Source organism: Cervus canadensis, chromosome 24 (genome assembly GCF_019320065.1).
Source record: "Cervus canadensis isolate Bull #8, Minnesota chromosome 24, ASM1932006v1, whole genome shotgun sequence".
NCBI classification, from domain to species: Eukaryota; Metazoa; Chordata; class Mammalia; order Artiodactyla; family Cervidae; genus Cervus; species Cervus canadensis.
Window position 1 is genome coordinate 53861989 of NC_057409.1, and position 25114 is coordinate 53887102.

Below are 25114 nucleotides of genomic sequence, written 5' to 3' on the forward strand. Positions count from 1 at the left end.
GGAAAATTTTATGGTAATTCAGATAATTTAGAAGGGTTTGGTAGAATGTGTAAAGATGTTTATGGCTTCCCTGAGCCAGGTCTTCCTGAATCCCTGTTTATGCCAAGGGCCTGTCTTTCTTGTGACCTCCTACTCCAGTGACCCGTCTCCTTCTCCCTGGCCAGTCTGTGATGAGACCTGTTGAATCTAACTTGTATTTGCCCTCTCTTTCCTATTCCGTGGTCTCATCACATTTCAAGCTCTCTGCTGAACTCTTACATGGTAGCTTTTCAAATGGTTCCGCCCCAGCCCCTTCCTCCCTAGTCCCTGTGACTCTGTGCTCTGCCATAGCAGAGTTCTGCTTGAGTTTTCATCACCTGCTACTCTGAGGGGAGCCCCTCATCTGGTCACCGAGGTCCCACCCCCACAGCCTGGCCCTCACCAGCCGTTCCGCGTTTGCTTCTGCACACGCCCCATTTCCAGGCAGACTTGACCTGGTGCCCACCCTGGACATCTGCTTCTCCATGCCTCTCCCAACAATAGTTCCTCTGCCTCAGAGCTTTCTTCTCTGGTAGCTCATTTTGAAACTGCATCCTCAATGTTTCCGTGTATATCCCATCATGAAACTTTGCCAGAGTTTCTAGGCAGACGCTGTCTCCCTTCCAGAGCTATAGTTCATTATTTATTCTTCTCCTGTTCTGGATTTTGTTGTATCATTGTCTATGCATTTCAGTTATCTTTGTTGTAAATTGGAAGGTCTTCATAGACAGAGATGTGCCTTTGCCATCTTCTTCTACCACCAGGGCCTTATGTAGTGCCTTACCCAGGGCTAGGTGTTCCCAGTGCGCTTAGTAGGTCAATAAATGGCCCTGAGTAGAAGAGTAGAGTTCATATTGTGGTTTTTATTTATTTATTTATTTTTTCATATTGCAGTTTTTAAATGCTAACTTGACATAATAAAAATGTCTTCTGTTCCCTGTGGCTAAAGTCCAGACAGGAATGTCCAAATGTTGGATTTTGAAATAGATGCACTCAACTTTTACTCTCCACCTTGATTTTGAAATAATCAAGGACATTTACTTGGGTTTTGGAGTGTATATTTTATTCTTTTTTTAAATGAAAATTACTATTTGGAAGTGTTTATTAGGTAATAAATATTGCTAAATAATTTTACTAGAATAGAAATTTTCCAAAGGATGTTAAAATATAAGTTTCAAAGCATGGTGGTAAGCACTATGCTACTTGGTTCATTTTCAACTATAGTAAAATTTGTTTTTATGTTACTGTTTTTTATTTTTAAATTGAGATATTATTGATATATTAACATTATATTAGTTTTAGTTATACAACAATAGTGATTTGATATTTGTGTATGTTGCAAAATGATCACCACACTGTTGAGTGAGCAAATTTGATTCTTAAATTTGTAAATGAAGAGAATCCAATTGAGAATTTTCATTGTTGAAGAGTGTCACAGATCTTTGCAATTACTGACTTTGTTGAGTGCATCTGTTAGGCTTGGGGATGTCTCTATTGACTGTAAAACTTCAGCTTATTCATCCAACTGATTAGAAGTTTTTCAACTGTTTTTTAGACTGTGTCCTCTAGCCCCCTCTCCTCCTTAGGGAAAATAACTTTTTACTGCCTCAACTTTAATGGAAATGCTAATTTATCCTTTGCTGGGTATTTGTAGCTCATTTGTGGTGGAAAGACAGCCCTGCATGCCAACTCACCCTCAGAGGCCATTGGTCTTGAAGACTGGAGTCCAGTTCACTGTGAAACTGAGGTAATAAAGAGAAGATGGAAGCCCCACCCCTTCTTAGGGCTCCCCTGGTGTCTCAGATGGTGAAGAATCCCGCTGCAACGCAAGAGACCTGGGTTCATCTGCGCCGAGAAGATCCTCTGGAGAAGGAACTGGCAACCCACTCCAGTATTCTGCCAGGAGAATTCCATGGACAGAGGAGCCTGAAGGGCTACAGTCCATGGGGTCGCAAAGGGTCGCATGACTAAGTGACTAACACTTTCAGTTTAACTTTCTTTCCATACCTCCTATCACAAAATTTGCACCCCAGTTTCCTTCTACAACATGGTTATATAGAGGGGTGCTTTAGAGGAAGTAATCTTGCAGTAGGTATTTTAATATGAATTCTTACTTAGAATATCTAAGAGTCTTTTCTATTCAACTAGAAATATAACAAAGATATGTGTGTATATACACACACCCCACAATTTTTTCCAGTTATAGGTGTAATGAATGTTTACTGTAAATAGCAATTCAAAATTGCAGAACTGCACATGGTAGAGAATAAAAGTTCCCAGTAGCCTCATCCCCTCTTGAGCATGAGCCTATAATCTGAGCTTTATGTTCCCCCTGAAATGGATGCAGTGTGTATAAATGACTGGTACATTTTTCTGGTGAGTGTGTTTGTTCATAACTTTCATCAGATTCTCAAAGTTGTATGTGATCTAAATATCTATAGACTACCACAGTAAGCAGCCTGGTGTCAGTCCTCCCAGAATTTTGTCCATGTATACATGAATATATAAATAAATACATTGTACTTTTATATACATGTGGTTTTCATGCATAGACTTGCAAAAGTATATATGACATGATATATTTCATTTTTAGAAACCAGAGTTCTGCTGTCTGTTGTTCGGCAGCCTATTTTTCTCCTTCGTAATAAGTTGTAGAAATGTTTCCATACGAGAATGTCCAGCTTTACTTTCTTCGGTTGCATGGCTGCATTCATTTATTAATAGCTTTTCCTCTACTGATGAGCAGCTGGACTCAGAAGAGCTGGACTTACCTTCAGAGTTGGCCCTAGTCATTTTTTCCATGGTGCCGCTGAGTTAGGTCCACTGGTGCTGCGTCCCGGCTGCCAGTGCTATGGCACCAGACTCTGACACCCGTGAAGTCCCAGCACTCAACTGGCACGGGGAGCATCTCATCCCACCACCTGCTTGACTGAAGGGAGCCAGCCCGTGAGGGGCTCTTCCCCGGGCCTGCAGCTCATCAGAACAGAAACATACTGGAGTCTCAGCCCAGGGTTCTGTCCCTCTGTCTTTCTACACTGCCCTGGAGTGGTTACAGAGATGACCCTCATTTTCCTGATTATGGGTCAGAGTTTTTATTTTCTCCCAACAGGTTAAGCATTAGATACAAGTTTTGGTAAAGGGTGAAGTTTGCTATTTTTTACCTCTGTTGTTGTTTAGTTACTCAGTCATGTCCGACTCTTCGTGATCCCATGGACTGTAGCCCACTGGACTCCTCTGTCCATGGGACTTCCCAGGCAAGAATACTGGAGTGGGTTGCCATTTCCTCCCCAGGTGATCCTCCTGACTCAGGGATTGAACCCGCATCTCCTGCATTGGCAGGCAGATTTCTTAGTGCCGAGCCACCAGGGAAGCCCATTTTTTACCTACAGAATTAGCCCAAAATAGAAATTTTGATAAACCCCAGTATTGGTGAGGCAGAATGGGGAACAGGTGCTCTCACTACATTTGCTGTGAATATAAAATCTGTTGCTTGCTGTCAGAATTTGATATTATAGTTTTGTCCCAGCAACTTCACATCTAGGAATTTATCCTACAAATACACTTAAAAAAAAAAAAATCCAAGTAAACATACAAGGATGTCAGTTCCATTGTTCATATTAACCAAAAACTGGATGGGGTGGGGCTTGTTGAAATGTTCATCAATATGGATTTGGCATAATAGATAATTTTTAAAAGTAATTATGACTTTTTCTTTTCAGGCTGCTGGTGAAGTTGCAAGAGCTGAATTATAACTTGAAAGTCAAAGTCTTATTTGACAAGTAAGATACCGCTAATATCAAAGCTACGTATACTGTTGAAACGTTGGTTTTGTTAACCAAACATGGACTGATGCAGCGGGGCTATTCGTTAGTGATTCCAGCTCATTTAAACCAGTAATTCCTGGGTATTGGGAACTTTATCTAAGAGCTGGTATCAGCATGCCTTTTTAGACTACAAATGAACAAAAGTATGAGTGCATTTTATGCATATATGCTTGTTCCAAGCAGCTATCACCTCAACTAGGCCAGCCCCAGAGAAGGGGTACTTGACCAGGCTCCAGGCCACCATGATTCTTCGGCCAGTGTGGGCCTGTTTCTGGAGTGAAACTGACGGCATTTTGGGGGTCATGTATGGAGCTTGCTGGCTTTACACTTGTCTCTTCTGAACAGTAGGGACCCAGGAATGGGCAGGCTCTCAAGGGGTCTAAATGGAGCAGGTCTATCCTGTTTTGTCCTTAGACCCTGAACCCAAACTAGCAGTGACCTAGGCACTTATATTAAGGAACAAGATGGCTTAGCCCCTACCATTCCCCCTTGATATATTTAATGCTTTTGTTGGTGTGTTTACTACGTTTCAAAACCGTTTATGATACTCCAAGTCACTTTCCTCTGGCTTTTGTCTCTTTCTATTCCTGTAACTATAGCCTTCTTTGTTTGTACCTTTGTTTTCCTCCCATCTCCTTTGGTTTTCCTTTGTACCAGTTAGCTTTTGCTGCATAACAGATAACCTCAAAACTTGGTGGCTTAAACTCAGAAACTTATTTTTTCTATTATTCTGTGGGCTGTGGGTGGTCCTTCTAATCTGAGCTGGCCTGGTTGTTGCTGGGTGGTCTAGCATGACCTCATTATATGTCTGAGGTCTTGGCTGGGATAACTGGGCCCTTCTCTGTGGGGCTGTCAGAGCGGCCAGCCTGGGCTTTCTCACATGGCCGTGGTGTTCCAAGTGGATCCAAGCAGCGTGCTGGGCCTATTAGTCCAGCCTTGGAACTTGCACAGCACTGCTCCCATCCATGGTGTCTGGAAAAGCAAGTCAGAGTCCCCTGAAATTCAACAGACAGGGAAATACATTCTGTGTCTTTAAAGGCAGAGTTGCAGAGGTTTTTGTGGCCACCGCAGTTTTGCCACAGTCTGCTTAAGTCAGTATCTCTTTCGGTTTGTTCTTGCCTTTTTGTCCTTTCTGTCTATTCCAGTTCTGAAGTTTTCTTCTTAGTTTTGGCAGGAAAATAGGTCACTGTCATAGCTGACAGTGATTATCTGCCACAAAAGCACTGAACGTCTAGCTGGGACAGGAAAGGAGGCTAACTCATTTAACTGGGAGCACACGAATGGTCTCTGACCTTCACCTGCCCCTAACATACCTTGTTTGTCCAGAAGATGACAACATTATCGCTGAACAACAGAATCCTAAGATTCTGGTCTCTCAAAATTTTAACCTCAGATTTAAAACTTGGCAGTTTCCGCAAATAACTGACTATTCAGGTACTTTCATGAAAGCATTAAAACTAATAAAGAGCAAAAATAAGACTCGAGCTGTCACTTTGGAGGGTCCTCTGAGTTTTGTAACCCAGAGCAGTACTCTCTGCTGAGTCCCCAGGGCTTAGCTCATTGCCTCCTGCAGAGGGGGTCACTGCTCGGTAAGTTGAGATAACTCAGGCTCACATTTCCTGAGGGTGCGCTCTGTGCTCTCCTTACCCATTGGCTAGTTTCTTCCTGCCGGTGTGCTGTGTGGTTGGTTCTGCTGGCAGGATGTACAGAAGAGAAAAGGCGAGGCCCAGTTTACTTGCCCAAGGTTACTCAGCAAAACTTGGCAGTGCTGGTGTGGGTTGATTGAGGGACTGAGTGAATGATAGGCAAGAAAACCCATAGGTATAGATTTATTGGTTATTGATCTTATACTTTTATATGTTTGTGAATGTGAATTTTCACATTTTAAATACACATGTCTGATTACATTTTTTTTTTTTCTTGTAGAGATGTGAATGAGAGAAATACAGTAAAAGGGTACGTGAAATACTTTGCACTCTGTTTTGCTCTCTGCTTTGTTTCTTTATGTGTTGCCTTAACAGTTCTCAGCCTTTTAAGTATCCCTTCCCTGTGTTGTCTAGGTTTAGGAAGTTCAACATTCTGGGCACTCACACGAAGGTGATGAACATGGAAGAGTCCACCAATGGGAGTCTGGCGGCAGAATTCCGACACCTGGTAGGGAGACCCGTCTCCCCCTTTTCTGCTGTGTCTGGCTTATCAGGACTGACTTACAATGGAGTGGCCCTCTGGCCATATGTGATGTAAAGGGGCTCCTCTGGGAGGAGACTTCTAGAGTTTGTGGCTGGAGACTTCAGCAGGACTTGGGGAATCTTGGCTCCTCCTCCTCATCCCACGGCTCTTCACTCTCTCTCTCTGCCTGTCTCTCTCAGATATGCCTTCGTTGGGGGAAAGCGAGCTCAGTAAAATATTCCACAAGCCAGCGTGCATACAGGCTCTCTGCATGTGGTCCCTTGACCACCTCAGTGATCACTCACTCTAGACTCTTGGAATTTTCCTGAAGGTCGTTATTCCCCCACATCCTGACTGGTGCTTCCACCCTTCCAAGTGTGGCAGACCCCAGGCGTGTCTCCTGGGTCCCTTCATCACCATCTCCTTCCTGGGGTCTTGCCTGTGACCACTGTCTCGACCACTTTGTCTCCAGCGGAGTGGGGCCCAGGCAGTGGGCGGTGGAAACCAGCAGAGGGGTTTATACAGGCGGTGCCTTCTCCCCTCTCTCCCTGAAAATGCGGGGCTGCCAGGTGTTCTGCAGAGGCGTTGGTGCCGAGCCCTGTGCACGTCCTGGCCTGGAAGCTGCACCCTTTTTCTTACTGGCAGCCATCTCAGGAGCCCACAAACTCATGGTTAGGAAGTTGGACCTTAAGTGAGAGCCTTGGTCGAAACCGGGAGTTTGAGGGTGTCCAGAGCTGTTCTGGGGGCTCCAAGTTGCTTCCTTAAAAGCTACGTAATTGAAGACCTTTTCAAAGGATGGTCTGAGAAGCTTGAGACGCTGGGCCAGCCTGGGAGATTCTGCCGAGGGAAGCAGAGTTGGGAGAAGCTGTGCCCCCAGCCTGGGGAGCCTGGCACAGCGGGTGACGGTGACAGGGACGTCCGGTTCAGGACGAGCTTGCCCAGGGGAGGGAGCAGCATGCCACTTCCCTGGCTGCTTCTGAACCCTGCGGTGTTTGCAGGGTGTCAGGGTGCTGGGGAAAGGCACTCCCCCCTTCACCTCATAAGCCCCTACAAGGGTCGCTTCACCTCCTGTTCTGCATCCTGAAAATATTTTCACCTCCTTCACTCTAAGTCCCCACTTTGTTTTGATTTGTAGATGGAAGTAGCAACTTTGAGGATTATTATATAGCTATTTACTAAGATTTTTTTTTTTTTTTAGCAACTGAAAGAACAGAAAAATGCCGGTGCCAGAACTAATGAGGTAAGTCTTTCTCTGTCATGACTGGTCTCCTAACTAGCAGCTCTGTCCAGTGAGCTTGGCTCCATGGCCCTGGTGGTCGTGGGTGGCCAGGGACACCTCACAGAGGGGTGAGCAGTGGGAAAGACCAGCAGGTAAGAGCAGCAGACAAGCTCTGGGATGTGGTGTATGTGTGATAACAGTAAAGCCACTCTCTGCGTGTGCTTTCTGGTTGTCAAGTGATTTTGCACATGAATTTTCTGGACCCTCACCAGCAGCCCAGCGGAATAGGTGCAGTGGGCTACTGTGTTACTCACATTTCACAGGTGAGGAAATTGGACCACAGGAAGTTTGCCAGAGTTAGCCAAGTGTGCACAGGAAATAATTATCAGAGCTAGAATCAGAGGCCAGCTTCTTGACTGCCCTGCCAAAAACTGTGTGTGCCCTGTCCAGTGCCATTATCCTTCTGTCAGTCCCCTCGTCACAGCTTGTCCTTGAAGAGCCATGTTTGGGATGCATTCAGAGATGAACCACGGGCAGAGGACAGAAGGGCTGGAGTTGCTTTGGTTTGGTCGGATTTTGTCCTTTGTGCCTGCGGAGCACTCTGTCCTTCCCTGCTACAACCAGCAGAGGGCGCGTGGCGCTGTGGGACAGGCGCCCGCCTGGGCCTGACCAGCCCTCATTTTTGGATCTTGACTCTCAGTGACCAACTAGGAACTTCGTTTCCTCGCCCAGGAGCAGGGATGGAGTCACACCTCTCTGGTTCTAAGGTTGTTGTGAGGCTCACATTAGATAATGTGTATGAAGGCACTTGGAACACAATAACCTTTCTACCCAAACCAACCAAGGCACATTATAACCTGCCAGGCTTATGCAAATCTGCTCTCCTGGTAGATAATCACACTTGGAACATGTTTACACTTTCTACCCCTTGTCAGCCTGAGGTATGCAGCCCAGGCCAGGCAGGTCCGTGGTGGGCAGAGGGGACCGAGGGCTGGGAAGCCTTAGGTTGTGAATAAACTCATTAGAAGTTGCTATTTCCCTATCAACATTTTTTCCCCTTGATCCATAATCCTTGCCAAAATATTAGAAATCTGATCTTTGAGAGAACATGAGATACTCAGGATAATTAAATCTGGGATAGATTATTAAAAGCTAGAATCTTCTAAATTGTCCCTGATTGGGTTCATGCTTTCTGGAGCTTGTAAAAATGCTTAGTAGTTTCTTGCTAATTGCAGGATCAATGAACGAATCACTGTATTCGTGTTTTTCCCATTTTCTTTTTCAAGGGTCCTCTCATCGTCACTGAAGAGCTTCACTCCCTTAGTTTTGAAACCCAGTTGTGCCAGCCTGGTTTGGTCATTGACCTTGAGGTAAGACTTACATGTTCCCGGTATGGGAAACTTTATTTTTACTTTAAACTGATACATGTATTTTTATTTTAGACATACTTATCTAATTGTTAAAAAAAAAAAGATTGCTGTTTTCAGCCAGTACTATCTCAATGTTAATTTAATGGTTCAGTCTGCTACAGAACTAAGTTAACCTTTGTCTGAAGTGAAAGTTGCTCAGTTGTGTCTGAATCTTTGCGACCCCATGGACTATACAGTCCGTGGAATTCTCCAGTGCAGAACACTGGAGTGGATAGCCTTTCCCTTCTCCAGGGGATCTTCCCAACCTAGGGATCGAACCCAGGTCTCCCACATTGCAGGTGGATTCTTTACCAGCTGAGCCACAAGGGAAGCTCCAATAAGCCAATGTTCCAGTTAAGATGTCCTGTGTTAATTTTTTATATGAAGCTTTGACATTTATTTCTTAATTGAAAATGTATGTCAAAGATAAATTCAACTAAAAACAAAAGACTGTACCTTTACATTCTTAATTTTTAAGAATGAAATATATGCAAATGTACATAGGGTTCCTTGTTTAGCTGTGAGGCTGCATAGTGGTCTGCAGGTACTGCTTCTGGGATTCCGAGGATTTCAAGGTCTTTGTCATCTTGTAGACGACCTCACTACCCGTCGTGGTGATCTCCAATGTCAGCCAGCTCCCAAGTGGCTGGGCCTCTATCCTGTGGTACAACATGCTGGTGGCAGAACCCCGGGTAAGGAAAACACATCTACTTTCATGCTAGGGTTTAAAGACCCCCCCTGCTCTAGTTCTGCATATTTGAAAGAGCCTGAATGGACCAGATGTTGAGGGGAAAGTGGCACAGCTCAACTCATTGCTAAGGAGCTGAGGAATTCTGGAATAGCGAAGCATTCCAGAAGCATGTGTATGTACTAGAAATTAACAATTATTATTTTCCTTCCATGTGAATAAGCTTGGGCAACAGATGATTTTGTGTTATGCTTTTTAAAAAATGTATACACTTGCTAAACAAGCAGGCTCTGTTCTTAAGAGTGTGGATACTCATGGTCGGTTAATTACAATTGATTCCAGTTATTCACTGTACTCAGGTTCTTTGAAGTCACTGTGAACACTGATTTAGCGAATACTGAATCACTACGCCTAAGGGAAGTATGGGTTCCCGCCAGCCTCTGGCAAAACCCTCGCATCTGCAGATCAATACATCACCTTGTTTTGTTTAAAGATCCCTTATCTAACATGGTTGTTGATTCATTAACATCGAACTCATGGCAAACAGCTTTATAACTCAGTCTGAACAAAACTTATATATCATGTGCATTTGCTCCTTAAGGCATTTAGGAACACTAGACAGCACTTCAACTCGCCTTTGAGGGGCATTTTAAATGAAATCGCCAGCAAAAACCCTACAGAAATGTAAAGACCACAGCATTAAACAGACCTCAAAGAGGACACTTGGGTGTAGTGTGAGAGCTGAAACAGGAAGGCGGAGCATAGCTTTGTTTGACTTCAACCGGAAACATACATGTTTGGTGACTCAAAGTTTTCACGACTCTGTGCCTGGGTATGTCCGCAAATGAGTGCCAAAGTGCCACGAGTATTGATTCGGGAGTTAAATTTTAGTGAGTAGATAAATGCACAGATGCGAGTCTGCAAACAGTGAGAACCATTTCTCTCTGCTGCTGTGGAAATACGTGTGTCAGAGACTAGAGCTGAACTTTGGCGCAGATCCATGTTTCCATGATGAGCTTGTGACTGGTGACTCATCAGCAGCTTTCAGCTTCTCCGTGTTTTCTTTCTAGAATCTCTCCTTCTTCCTGAACCCACCTTGTGCACGATGGTCTCAGCTTTCAGAGGTGCTGAGTTGGCAGTTTTCTTCTGTCACCAAAAGAGGTCTCAATGTGGACCAGCTGAACATGCTGGGGGAGAAACTTCTTGGTATGAGCATATTCACTTTTTATGTAACAATCGAAATTCATGAAAAATATCTTGACTTCTCCTTTCCCCTCTTTGCTCTTCGTTTTATTCAAGGTAGGAGAGTGTTAGGAATCTATTGGCTTTTCCAACTGCCATTTATTATAGCTAAGTGAGAGTGATGCCTCACTTTAGAAGGAGTTGCCAACTTGATAGAAGATTTAAATGAATCATTTTCCCATTATCTCATATTAACATTTCTGAGCAAGGCTCCTAAGGAAAAGATTTCTGAATTATGTAAAATATATTAGTTGTGGCTAAAATAAATTCTTGGAGAAAGGTGAAGTCTGAGAAAGATGAAGTCTGATTAGCCTTGGGGAGGAAAAAGTAAGCCCCCAACATTGTAAGAGTCAGGTCCTGGGGCCACCCACCCCACAGCACACACCCAGGTCTCTTATGTCAGGCGGCCCAAACGGGAGCAGACAGTGCCCACATCAGGAGAGACCCATGATCACACCACCGGATGGGCAGGGTCCAGGCCAAGATAAAGAATTCCCTTTCAGTAGCTAATGTCATGGATTTATTAGTCTTCTACACTAAGCAAATCTAAGACCCACCAGTCTCAAGGTCAGATCTTCAATGAATGGGAATATCGGAACTATTTTTTTTTTAAATCCACAGATGGCTTTTTTTTTCAGATTTGCTTTCTGTACAGCAGAGCTGCGTGTCCTGCAGGCATTAATGTACTTTTCCTAACCTGGATAGCTCTCAGCAGTGCCCTCTCTTGGCCACGTAGCTGTCACAGTGGGGGTCTTGTGCAATTTAGTTAAAAGTAAGGAGTCGCCTTATTCCATTCCCTTGTTTGCTGAGAGTTGAGGCGGATACCCTTCCTGCCTGTAATGGCTTATCTGCGATTCTCTGTGAAGAGCGGTGTCAGTCTCGCCACTTCTCATGGCTCAGCCGCTTTGGTTTGTGTAGATGATGACCCCTAGGCTTCCTTCCCCTTTCATTTCTCTCACTTGCCTTTTGGTTTGCCTCCTTGAGCCTGTGTCCTATTTGGAGGAGGGCTGAGGGAAATACCTAATTAATATCTAAAATAAGCGTATAAAGTTGTGTCAGTTAAATCAATCACCTGCAAGTGATTCTTGGTCTTAGTTTGCACTTGAAAAAGACTCTGCAGGGTCACTGGGCGAGGAGCCTGGTAAGGAAGGCGGGGGAGGAGTGGCAAGTGACGTTGCACAAGGAGGGACCCCCCTCAGCTTCTCCAGAAGGCACAGGGAGCTAGTGTTAGTGGTCTGAGACCACTGACTGTGTACATACACGCTTCCTTGGTTGAGTGTTGGCTCTTTAAGAGCAAATGCAAGAGTCATCAGCCCAGCCAAAGCTTCAGAATTGATTCCCAGTTCCTGAAAAACCTTGTTTTTATTTTTTTAGGCCCCAACGCCGGCCCCGATGGTCTGATTCCATGGACAAGATTCTGTAAGGTGGGTGCTGTCTCGGATTTACACTCTGAGTGCCTTCTGCTCTCTGTAGGGTTCTTGGATTTCTCAACACGGTGCTGGCTGCTCCATGCTTGCTTTGGCAGGTTCCTCTAGCCCACAGAACCCCGAGGACATGTTGTTTACTTTCCTTCAGCCCGAAGGTTAGGCTCCAAGTGTGAGTCTGACAGGAAGCACCTGTCTGTGTGATAACATTCTCTCACATCCGAAATGAGTCCTCTGTTTGCTCACACTGGGCCCTGGCTCGGCAGCATTTTAGCCCCGTCCGTGAGTGACGTGCTCTGTGCTGGCGTGGACAGCCTGTGGGCTGGATGACCGTCCCCTAGCCTACTCAAGCAGGGGCCCAGTTCAGGGGGGTAATCAGACCCCGCTAGGGTCACCAGACAGTACTGACAAGCTCGAGCTCCTGGAGTTCAGCGCTGGGAAGGCACTGTGATCACCCAGAGGGTCATGCCCTGGCTGGGTCACTCGTGTTTGGAGAGGGAAGCATAGTCTGGCTCAGGAAATGGAGAGCTGGGTGTCTGAAAGCCGATAAGAAGGGGAGGGACAGCTCTGTAGGAGACAGACAACGCTCCCTTTGGCAGCTGGGCAATCTTTGCAAGCTAAAACCCGAGGGTAGGAGGAGACAGGAGAAGTCAGAGTTTGGGATTTCTTGGTTTCTAATGTGTGCATCTATTTACTTACAGGAAAATATAAATGATAAAAATTTTCCTTTCTGGCTTTGGATCGAAAGCATCCTTGAACTCATTAAAAAACACCTGCTTGCTCTCTGGAATGATGGGTAAGGGCCACAGATAGATGTAGTTTTGAAGCATATGTTGAGCACAGACTCTGTTACTGCAAGGCTGAGATAGTCCTGACCAAGACAGACTTTATTATTTGGCGAGGCTTGTGAGCATCCCACTGAAACAGATGCTTACGGGCTGTCCCTTCAGGGATTCATGATAGTGGGCCCTCATAAGATTAAACTTATACTTCCATAATAAATGTATATGCATTTTTAAATTAATTTTTTTATTGAAAGATAATTGCCTTACAGAATTCTGTTTTCTGTCAAACCTCAACATGAATCAGCCATGGGTACACACATATCCCCATTTTCAAAGCTGAATTTAAAAATCCTGAATGCCATGCATGCATTCATTCTAAAAAAATTTCTTGAGCATCTTCTTTATTGCCTCCCGGTAAGGAAGAAAAAGCTGTTGTTAACACAGTAAGTTCAAAGTGTTAGTCACTCAGTTGTGTCCGACTCTTTACAACCCCATAGACTGTAGCCCACCAGACTCTTCTGTCCATGGTATTTCCCAGGCAAGAACAGTTGGAGTGGGTTGTTTCCCTTCTCCAGGGGGTCTTTTTGGCCCAGGGATCGAACCTGGGTCTTCTCCATTGCAGGCAATTCTTTACCAACTGAGCCACCAGGGAAGCCCAACTCAGTAAATTGTTTCTAATTTTTTCTCAGGGTCAGTTGAGATTTCAGCAAAGGCTTTAACTTGGTCAGAAGTTAAGAATATGAAAATGGATTGTCTGAGCCTTCCTCTTCACTGTAAAAGATGCATAAATTCAGACATTTTCAATCACCAAGTGAAAATGAAAGGCTCATTAATTCAGAAAGTATTTGTTGATCATCTGTTGGCACCAGGTTATTGAGCTTTTGGGGGAGTTAAGCATATATATGCGGAGAAGACAATGGCAACCCACTCCAGTACTCTTGCCTGGAAAATCCCATGGACGGAGGAGCCTGGTAGGCTGCAGTCCATGGGGTTGCTAGGAGTCGGACACAACTGAGCGACTTCACTTTCACTTTTCACTTTCATGCATTGGAGAAGGAAATGGCACCCCACTCCAGTATTCTTGCCTGGAGAATCCCAGGGGGATTCTCTTCCCCCCAGGGAAGGGGGAGCCTGGTGGGCTGCCGTTTATGGGGTTGTACAGAGTTGGACACGACTGAAGCGACTTAGCAGCAGCAGCAGCAAGCATATATACATATGACTGAAATGATTCCTGAAGTGTCAATGAAATATATTTTAAAGCATCTAAAATAGTCTATACATTTTTATCCTGTGTTCTTGTGTCATGTTGTAGTCATCTTGGTTGGTAAATGAGCAGGAAAATTATAGAGTCATGACCAAACCTCAGAGTGCCTCCGTTGATCCCTTTCCGCATCCAGGTGTATCGTGGGCTTTATTAGCAAGGAGCGAGAGCGGGCCCTGCTGAAGGACCAACAGCCTGGGACATTCCTGCTGCGCTTCAGCGAGAGCTGCCGGGAAGGGGCGATCACGTTCACGTGGGTGGAGCGGTCCCAGAATGGAGGCGGTAAGCCAGGGTTCCTGCATACATTATTCAACCCACAGGTGCAAGCCCTTCCTCTTCACTGCAGATCAGTTTGTACAAATAATGAGCTTGTGACATAAAATTGCAGCTCCTGTACCCCACCCCAGTTGAGCTTCCCCAATAGGATTTATTGCATACCCAAGAGTTTGTGGGACTCTTTGCCTGGAACCTGTTGTATATGTAATGGTTGTTTAAAAGACAAGGTCACATTCTTTCCTCTGGTTCAGGTTTGATACCTGTAGGTGAAGAATGTGAGTCACTATGACTGGCAGCTAGCTGTTGGGAGGAAACCCATCGTGTGCAGGCATAAGCTTCCAGATCCACTGAGGGGAATCACATGTGGATGTGCTAGGATGAGGGCTGGTTGTTTGAGGGGGGTCCCAGGACTGGTTCTCCACCCTGCCTTCAGACAGAGCAGGTGCACGTTTATCTGGGCTGTATCTTGGGTTTCTATCTGATGCAGTACATCCATGGCAAAACAGTTTCGAAAACCTAAGTATACAAAACAGGTTTCTGCGGAATAAGAAACACTTTTCAGTGGAGATGAAAAAAGGTTAAAGACAAACTGGTGACTTTTCACTGTTACTTTTAGTTTGCTCTGTTTGAAGGATTGGAGGGAAAAGTGATCTATTCCAGTGACTTCTGCTTTCAATTAGAAGATGCGATAAGATGGGATGCTTTTCTACTTCTATTTATTTTTTCTTCTGGTGAAAAACAGGAGAGCTGGGATTAGAGCCCAGGGAGGGAGGACAGTAGGTGGCAGAGCCTGCCTTTTCTGCTTCTCGCCTGGTTGTTCTTTCTGGAACTTGCAGAGAGATGGAGCTAGCAAAGCAGGCAAAGATGTACGCCACTGACAACTGGGAAGTCTTAGCGGGGCAGCACCAGCTTTGGTCTGAAGTTCAGGAGCAGAGTCCCTAGAGCACCTGACCTCTGGACTGTGAGCTCCAAAGTGAGATCCTGAATCAGTTAGGACGCAGGAGTTCAGTGAAGTCTGGAACTAAGACCAGGAGCAAATTAAAGTTTGGGTGATTTTGCATTCAGAATTACAGAAAAAGATAGCAAATAGGGTCCATTTTTGGTTTGTTTAAAAAGTTTTCCTTGTATTATCATCATTTATTTTCATTTTTCAATATGAAAAGAAGTGAAGTTTTCTGTTAATCTATGGCTTGAACCAAGAAGACTCAAGTGGTAATTAATTATTTTATAGGTGTCTAATAAAATTTTTTTGACAAAACTAAGTAAATAATGACCAATGCATGTTATTGAGAGTGATGGTGGCCTTTGTTTTTCCTGTCTTAATGAAAGGATAATAATTTATTTAGAAATGAATCAGTTACCTGTGATGAAACTCCTAGATTATGTTTAGTTCTTACCAGGTTCTGTTAAATCCATAAACTCTGCAGCGTTTTGTTTCTTTCCTCTGTTGTTCTGAGCTAGTCCATGGGGCTCACTTTGCTTTTCTTCCTTTTAGAACCTTACTTCCATGCGGTTGAACCCTACACAAAGAAAGAACTTTCCGCTGTTACTTTCCCTGACATTATTCGCAATTATAAAGTCATGGCCGCTGAAAATATTCCAGAGAATCCCCTGAAGTTTCTGTATCCAAATATTGACAAGGACCATGCCTTTGGAAAATACTACTCCAGGCCAAAGGAAGGTGAGTGGGGAGCGTGCACAGGAGGTGCCTGCTGAGTCATAGCTCGGCCTAGTTGTTGCCGTGGTTGTATTCTCCCTTCATCTTGTCCAGAGGTTTGCAGACAGGCTTTCATCCCACTCCTCCACACAGCCCTTACCTTCTTTTAAGTACAGGGTACTGGCATAAACTCTACTCAGCCCATCCCTTCCTTTTGCACTGGTAAAAGCAGGCCTTCAAAACATAGTACAGTTGACACATAATGCATTGTTTGGCCTGACACAGAGAGTTAGAAAGGAACAAATGATTTTTGATTTCAGGGGTGTTGGAAAAGCCCACTTCTGGTCTTCTGTGTTTGTTACATTTTTTACTTTTTCTGAGTGGAAGGGATAAAAGGACCTTTGATGTTCACCTGACTTATGTCAGCCCACGCCTGAAATTGAGGAAGCGGAGGCCTGGGTGAACAGAAGTGGTCCCTGCATGGTGACCCAGTAAGTTACGAGGCCTCCTGCTCACTGAGAGCAGGTCTGGGCTTAGCACACAGGTCTTCCACTGCTCAGTCTTCCTCAACCGTATTTGAGAAAGTGGAAGTTAGACTCACCTGCTTTAGAATATGCCAACAGAGTTAATGGTTTTTCAGGATCTTATCTCAGTATTAACACAGTTACTTGGGGAGAAGATGCCCCCAGCTCACCTTGACTGATGTGTCTGTGACACCAGCCAGGCCAGGACGGTAAACCAGATACAACTTCTGTAGGACTTCAGGCCTTGGAAAGAAAAGCCTCTCCCATCTGGTCTATGTTCAGCACAGAACGTACCTCCCCTTTTCTTCTCGTTGTTTCTGCATCCACACCACAATTTCAGGTGACCCAGGCAGGGAATCTAACCTGACTGCCAAGGAAAACAATCCAGTCTTGATCAAAGAAAAAGTTGATTGTTCTTTTTTTTTTTAATTTATTTTTGGCTGTGCTGGGTCTTTGCTGCTGCTCAGGCTTTTCTCCACTTGCAGTGCTTGGTCTTCTCATTGTGGTGGCTTCTTGTTTTGCATAGCATGGGCTCTAGGGGGCATGGGCTCAGTAGCTGCGGCTCCCCGGCTCTAGAGCACAGGCTTAGTAGTTGTGGCGCATGGGCTTAGTTGCTCCTCACCATGTGGGATCCTCCCAATTCAGGGATCTTTACCACTGAGCCAGCAGGGACGTCCTAGCTGATTGTTCTTGTGTGATATCTACTAACAGAAAGTCTCCACGATGTGTTTGCTTCTAGCCCCAGAGCCTATGGAACTTGATGGCCCTAAAGGAACCGGATACATCAAGACTGAATTGATTTCTGTGTCTGAAGTGTAAGTGAACACAGAAGAGTGACATGTTTAAAATCCTCAAACAAGCCCCCTGTCCTGGCTGGGGCCTGTTGAAGATGCTTATTCTTTGCTTTTCCATTGTAATTGCTGCTGTCATCATCACAGTTGGACTTGTTGGAGAGATCCTACTTAGAGATACTTGTGTCACTCCCTGTCAGTGATTCACTGCCTTTATTAAAAAAAAAAAAAAACCCAAAACAAGGTTGTATTTAAGGTATATAAGTTCTCCCCAAACTGATATTTTGAAAGAGTGTAAATAAAATGAACAAAAATTGATGAGAGTGGGAAAGCAGTTCTTTTTAATGTAGAAAAGGCCAAAGTAATGATTGAGATACCTTTTTTTTTTGTCCGCTTGCTTTTATTTTGTTGTTTCATTTTGTAAAAGGTAGAAAAAAATTTGGAAAAGTCATTGTCAGTTATTTGGCCTGCAGCACTGTCTTGGGGTGAATGGATGTAGCCTTCATGTAAAAACCCTCTGGAGCAGCTTTATCTGCATACAAACCTCAAGGTAGGGATGAGGGACTCCCCAGACATTTCCTCTGGCGCTTCTTGGGCCAGGGTAGGCGACACGCTGCACATGCTTGCACCCAGGTTTACCCAGGCAGAAGCGGTGCAGGACCCAGACTGGCTATTTCTCGCTCACATATCCAGAGTCCAACGTGCTTCATGAGGGGCCGGGCTGGGGACATGAACCTCTTGAGATCCTTGCTTTTTCAATGTATCTTACAAGTGCACACATTTGTCTTGAAATAAGATGAAATGGCCAAGTTGGTGGCATGCTTTCACAATTCAGATGTCAACATTTCCTGTTTTTTTCTCCCCCATTTTAGTCACCCTTCTCGACTTCAGACCACAGACAACCTTCTTCCCATGTCTCCTGAGGAGTTCGACGAGGTGTCTCGGATGGTGGGGTCTGTAGAATTTGACATGGTGAGTACCACCACGCAGGGGTGCTCTCACTGTTGGCTCTCCGAGGCCAGGAAGGCTCCTGGCCAACCCTGGGCATGTCTGTGAGCTCTCGGAAGGGGCCCAGAAGCATGTTTGCTAGATAAGCTATGACAAGTTGGAGCCTGCTGTGTTTAAACAAGCAACATTGTCACCAAGATCTTTATTTCTGGTATTCTGCACCTTCCCCAAAATAATATTTCAAACATTTAAAAATTCGCCCTCTACCTTTCAAAATTATCCATGTAGAAATCTCATATATGAAGGAACTAAGATTTTTCTGATAAGAAAATGTTTTCCTTTGGCCTGTTGTTTCAGCCCTGTGTCCCAGTGAAGAGGTGTTATTTTTAGGAAGGGAGGAGACTAACGCTTGGTAGTTGCAATCTTTATAGAGACTTGGTGAACCACAATGAAACACTTTCACCTGCTTTATGTTTGAGAGCTAACTTGTGCCGCTCACACCTGGAACTGTGAAGGGCTTGCCAAGAGTAAAAAGTTCAAGGAATGAAATACAGTCCTGAATGCTGTAAATGAAATACAGTCCTGAGTGTCAGTATAAGGATAGGAACCAGGCTGTCCACCAAAGGAGTGATTCTTTCTTTGGGAGAATGTTTTTCAGAGTGTCAGAGAGCATTGTCTGCCTGAAATCTTTCCTCTTAAAAGTCTTATTTTTTTATTGGCTGGATGTTTCCTGATGCTGTTTAATTTTAAGCTCTTTTCCACATGAAGCTATTCCAGTTCATTTTTTAAATTTTTCTTATTTTTTTTGTAAATCTCTCTTGAGTCACCCCCAGTCTGAATTTATCGATGTTTGCCCAGGCCAGGGCTGGAGGGGTTGGGAAGTGGTGAGGGGAGGGTAGTCCTGGCACAGACTGCATTAAGTGGGGGAGGGAGCAGATGCCAGTTAAGAGGGCGCCATCTTCCGACATTCAGGGTCACACATCCTTCAGTTCAGGGAATGCATTTGTGTGTCATCAGTAGTGTCTGTTTAGACTCAAGTTTCTGGCATGTAACCTTATCTTTTTCCCTCACCTGCAGAAGTACACGCTAAAATCTTTAGAGACTCTGCTTTCTTACACCCTTCTGATTGTTGAGGCTGAAAAAAAATTACTTGGAAAAATGCTTAGGTAGTGTAATAGCAAAATAGTTCTATTGGCAAGTGAAAAATGAAACTTTTACATGTATAAGGTTGCATTCTCTGTTGGAATGTAGTTCCCCACTCTGCTCTGAAGTGCTCTGTGAGCCCAGCACAAAGCTGGAATAACTGTAAAGCCCTGTTCAGAAATTGTAAGGCCAATGGACAGAACCTAACAACCGTCTTGTTTGTTTGTTGTTCCCGAGCAGGTTGCATCATCATGGTCATCATGACTATTAATAGCTGACACTTGCTAAGCTCTTACTGTGTACCGGGCATGCCACTGGTAGTGACTTAGTCCTCACACTGATCTTCTGAGTTAGATATTATTATTTTTCCCATTTTACAAATGTAGGCAAAAAATCTCTCCAAAACTAACAAATTTGCCTAAGATCAGGTAGTCAGTAAATGAGGGAATGAATATTTGAATCCCCCTGGGGTGCCTAAGGACTTCATGTTCTTGTCTACTCTCCTGAGACCCCCCTCACCTAGAAAGCTCATCTCTGATTCATTTAAAACCTGTATCCCAGGGAAGCTGTTTGCACTTGACACTGAGTGTGTGTTATTCTGGTTTATTAAGATGAAGGCAGCGTAACCTTTGGGGGAAAGGCTTGTGTTTGTTATTTGGAAATCAGAGCTCCACCTCTGTGACACCAGTATCCCCTGTGACCTTGAGAAAATAAGATGGATTAGTCCCCTCCATCTGTGCATGCAGCATGACTGCTTTCTCCGTGCTTCTCTGTGCCCTGGGAATAATAACAGTGGGAGCTATTTACTCTAAATAAATACTAGGAAATGGTTTTGTGGCTCTGGATCCCCTCTCCCCCTGCCCAGGAGCCATCCATTCTATTCCAGGTGATTTTATTCATTTGTAGAATAAAATCTATTTTTGCACATACGCACACATACAAATCTCCGGATTAAACCCATGGAAGATTTAAGAGCTAAAACAGGCTCTAATATGGGCACAGCACTGGTGAGACAAAATAAAAGTTGGATTCTGTCTCCGAATTGGCTGAACTCCACCTTGTCTGTCCCAAATTGTCCTCCACCTTGGCCTGATTTCCTTCTAGCGTCCAGTCTTGGAGTTAGGGCGTATGCTCTGAAATAGACCTTTCATGGAGCTGGCTGGTGTTCGGGTGTGTCTGGGGGTTGTCGCACCAGAGCAGCAGGCACTGGAGCCGACGCCTGGTGCCGCTCCGGAGCTGGAGGACTGCAGCCTCCTGAGACAGAGCAACAGTGTTCTCTGTAGCCTGACTGCAGTATTTGTTTAGTCTGGCTTTCCTGTACAGTAAACTTTTTCCTCCAGGACTACGTGAGAACCAGGCTTCTCTCCTGGAGGCCTTTGGGCAATGCTGATATTAGTAGGAACATACATTAATTGTCTGCTATTTTCCATGGACCATACTAAGCATTCTTCTGGGCTTCCCTGGTGGCTCATGGTGAAGAATCCACGTGCAATGCAACAGATCCTGGTTTGATACCCGGGTTGGGAAGATCCCCCGGAGAAGGGATAGGCTACGCATTCCAGTATTCTTGGGCTTCACTGGTGGCTCAGCTGGTAAAGAATCCGCCTACAAAGCGGGAGACCTGGGTTCGATCCCTAGGTTGGGAAGATCCCCTGGAGGAAGACATGCAACCCACTCCAGTATTTTTGCCTGGAGAACCCTCATGGACAGAAGAACCTGGTGGGCTACAGCTCATGGGATTACAAAGAGTCAGACATGACTAAGCGACTAAGCACACAGCACATACTAAGTATTCTACATATGCTGTATAATTTAACCCTTTCAACAATAAGTCTGTTAGGGACTGTTTGTCTTTTTCGAATAGATGAGGACCTTGGGATTTAGAGGTTAAGGAACATGGCTTGGTCACACAGCTAGTAAGACACAGTAACAGGATTTGAATCCATGCTCATTTGCTTTCTGTCTCTCTAAAGACCACCATCTTTACATATTTTTACTCTCAGCCAGACTGAAACATAGGGGCAAAACCTTCACTGTGCTTTTCAATCCAAAATATTTTCCTAGGAACCCACTATATACCACCCACTATTGAGTACTTGGCATTAAAAAAAAAAAAAAAGACTCAGTTTTCAAGAGGCATGTAGTCTAGAGCTCTGTTGCTGTTGGTGTTTGGGGGTGAGTGATTCCTGGGGTGGGGCTGTCCTGTGCATTGCAGAATGGATGGCAGCATCCGTGGCCTCTCCTCACGAGATGCCAGTAGGCCACACCCCACACCCAGCCAGGACGATCCAGAATGTCTCCAGGTGTGGCCGGAGGACAGAGTCACCCCTTGCTGAGAGCACCTGGAGGAAGGGGAGGGCCCAGCATAGACGTGAGGGGGGATGTTTGTTTCAGGCTGTGTCCTGTGGATGAGCAGTTCTGGGTCTACGAACACCCTATTGGAGGCAGCTGGGCCAGAGGCATGGCTGGAGGAGGAGTTCCTAAGCCTTCTGCTTGTCTAGCCAGTACCTGAAACTCCTTCATCTGTTATTCCTACTGAGTGGCCTTTAAGAAAAATTCGTCCTTTTCCCCAGGTCCGTCTCTCCCTCTGGCGTGCAGCTCAGCACTGCCTCACCCTTGTTTTGCATGAGCAGATTTGCCACGTTTTTCAGTCCCCAGACTTGCCCAACAGCAGAAAGCTTTATGCAGCCTGGATGAATTGACAGAATTAAGCCGGCAGGCTGCAGAGTAATAATCCATCAGCTTAGGTGATATAAAAGGTCTCGATTAGGCCAGGAAAACGGATAGCACATGTTGCAGGCTCTCTAATCCCATGGTGGTTTTTTGCTGGGGGATGTATTTCTACTGTAGGACACACAAGAATGTTAGCTATGAGTCTGCGTTTTATAGGAGCAGTGTAGTAATGTCACTACATTTTCTCTCTTACAGATGAATGCAGTCTAGAGCATGAATTTTTCTCATCTTCTCTGGAGACGTTTTTCCTTCCCACCTGTGATTCCCTTCTGCTACTGTGTTCCTTCACATCCTGTGTTTCTAGGGAAACTAAAGAAAGGCCAACAAATTTGCTGCAACCTGTTGATAGCAAGTGGATTTTCCCCTAATCAGAAACATCTTTTACTCTGAAGGGCTTCATGCATCTTATTGAAGGTAAAATTGAAAGGTCTTCTCCACACAGAGGGTTTTACAGATGAAAAACATCCTCGTACACCAAAATCATCAGGACTAGAATGAGAGTACTTTAGGAAAGGTGAGACATTTAGCAGCATGTAGCAGATGCTATGTATAGTCAGGGCCCGATTGTTACAGGTGGTTGGGTAGATCATATGGTTATTCTTATTTGTTCTCTTTACTTTAAATATAGCCTGAAGTTTGCCAGTGGCTTGCCTGTGAAATAGTGCAAAGCTGCCCTGTATCTGGGCAGAAGATAAAAGTTATTTGTGTTATTATATTTTGCACACTGGCCATTGAAAACTAGAGAGATTCTCTCTCTTGGGAGAATTAGCTTTTGTTTGTTATGGCTTTATGATGCTGGCTAATATCAATACAAGGAAGTAAACTTTCCAAATTCATGAGTAGTATCTTCCGTTTCAGCTTTAATACCAAAGTTGAATATATTCTGCCTTCATCATGAAATTGAAGTTAGTAAATGAAACTGTCTGTACAGTTCTATCAAGGGAACCAAACTATTAACAACTCTCTTAAAGCAAATCCTATTATTGTTTCAAAAAGTTGAAATTAATTGTAGATGTGAACAAACTCAGAAGTTTAATGCATGTTTCTTAAGTGGGTTCACTTGTCTTTATTGTTATTAGCTGGTAGTTAGCCAAAATTTTCAAATCGAGAAGAAGTAATAGTAACTGACAAATCATTAAGTGGAGATTATGAGAATCCAATAATTTGAAAACTCATCCTGTGTAACTGCATTGAGAATTGCGTATTTTTCACTGGCAAATGTGTTTCTCTCACAAATACATTACAAAACCATTACAAATGGTTCCACTCGCTCTCTCGTGCTTTTTCTAGACCTGTTTTGGACCGGATGATGTCTTGTGAAGTGCTGTGTTACTCACCTTGCCCCTTCCCTAGCACTGACGCACACAGAAGTGGTTTAGGGAGTGGGTTTGATAGAGATCTTCTAGATAATTTTCACAAACAGCTGTCTGCAGCTGAACCATATTTCTCTGCTGTCGTCACCACAGTCATATTTTTATGTAAATACTGTATTTTTCTGGTGGGGATAAAGTTTTCTTGAGGTCTATTTTAAAGTATGTGTGTTACATTAAATATTAATATGTCCTTGGTATTAAACACAAATTAAAACCTCCTCAGTTTTTACATAAGATGATTGACATGAACCTGATTGAGTTTCAGTTGACTTTTTAAATTAAAATGATAAAGGAACAAAGAAGACAGCAGTTTAAAAAGGTGTTTCTAATTCCTGATATTTAGCTATTTGGTATATTTTTGCCCTCTAAAAATGCTTTGGCATAGTTTCATTTTCCTGCACATCCAGAGATTTTGTTTACTTTTTTAAAGTATTTAAGTTATAAAGTTAGTCTGTTATAAATAATATTTGGTATAAAGATTTTAAACGTTCCTGGCATTGTGTGTAGGTTTGATGTTTTTCTCATCTTATGTTTAAACATAAAAATGTCATTCCTTATTTTTAAATAAGAGCAATATCGTTTTCATAAGTGTTGCCCTCTCTTACCCTGATTAAGGTAGGTCAGTGGAGGAGATGAGAGAAGAAACCTTACTGAGAGAAGTCATGAGTACCATAAAGAACAAACAAATGAAAACCCTCTGGTCTTGGTGACCACCACAGCTGCCTCCAAGTGCAGAAATAATTTTGTATTTATTTTAAAGTGAATTTCAGTACTGCTATAATGTAAGTTTTTAATTTTAAAATACATGTAAAATGTGACTATTGTCTCCATAGCAGCATCTAAAATCTACACCTCCTTGATGAGGTGAGATATTCCTTCCTGAGAAGTTATTGCACCCACACAAAAGGCTGCCATTTTTTTTTTTCTCCAAAGATGCTCTAAGCTAGAAAGCTGTGACCCTCTCAAAGTAAAAGACATTGAGTGCTGGGGGAAAAAAAAAAAATATAAGAATCACTAAGTTAGACGTAAATTGGCAGGTTAGATTCAACTGTTGTTTGAGCTATCAGAGAATGGTGGTATAAGCTTGAATTCTGGCCTCATAGCAAATATGACCATTCTCATCTCCCTATCTGCAGTACTTATATCTAGGAAATATCAAGTTTTTTCATAACAAACATCAAGAGAATATTTCTCCAGGGAATGAAGTACAACAGATAATGCCCTGCCTAGCTGGTTATGTTTGTATTTCTATGTATTTGATCATTATAAGAAGTCACTGAGTAGATCCTGGTAAAGGGATGTTTGTGTGTTTTAAGAGTATTTCTGGTATGGTGTTTTATAAGCATAGAACCTTTATGTACCACTTAGGACAAATTTCTCCCTTTTCAGGAAAGTGTTTTCTGAAGTGGCAGTAAATAGCATTAAATGATGGAAGTCTATCTGTTGTCTGTAAGCTGAAATGGAATATTAAGTCTTAATTGAACGAAGAATTCCTTTCATATCTGATATCCCAAGAAAAAACCAGAAATGGTTTTGAAAGCTCTGGTACTTTGGGATGCTGTGCCCAGAGTAAGGGGTGTTTACTTGAGTGGCTTCTGCTTAGTAAGATTCATTTATCAGTTCACCAGAT

General features: G+C 43.8%; 1 protein-coding gene across 1 annotated transcript in view; it reads left to right on the forward strand.

Annotated features, from left to right (window-relative positions):
- Positions 1-23373, forward strand: part of STAT1 (signal transducer and activator of transcription 1) — a 39347-nt gene extending 15974 nt beyond the window's left edge. Inside the window, exons 11-25 of the mRNA XM_043445049.1 lie at positions 1673-1765; positions 3738-3797; positions 5769-5798; positions 5903-5996; positions 7210-7251; positions 8517-8600; positions 9233-9331; positions 10398-10533; positions 11944-11993; positions 12695-12789; positions 14176-14321; positions 15811-15996; positions 17236-17311; positions 18160-18259; positions 22307-23373. Of these exons, the coding sequence (XP_043300984.1) occupies positions 1673-1765; positions 3738-3797; positions 5769-5798; positions 5903-5996; positions 7210-7251; positions 8517-8600; positions 9233-9331; positions 10398-10533; positions 11944-11993; positions 12695-12789; positions 14176-14321; positions 15811-15996; positions 17236-17311; positions 18160-18259; positions 22307-22321 (1306 nt within the window). The 3' untranslated portion in view covers positions 22322-23373. The remainder of the gene's footprint in view (positions 1-1672; positions 1766-3737; positions 3798-5768; positions 5799-5902; positions 5997-7209; positions 7252-8516; positions 8601-9232; positions 9332-10397; positions 10534-11943; positions 11994-12694; positions 12790-14175; positions 14322-15810; positions 15997-17235; positions 17312-18159; positions 18260-22306) is intronic.
- Positions 23374-25114: the final 1741 nt, after the last annotated feature.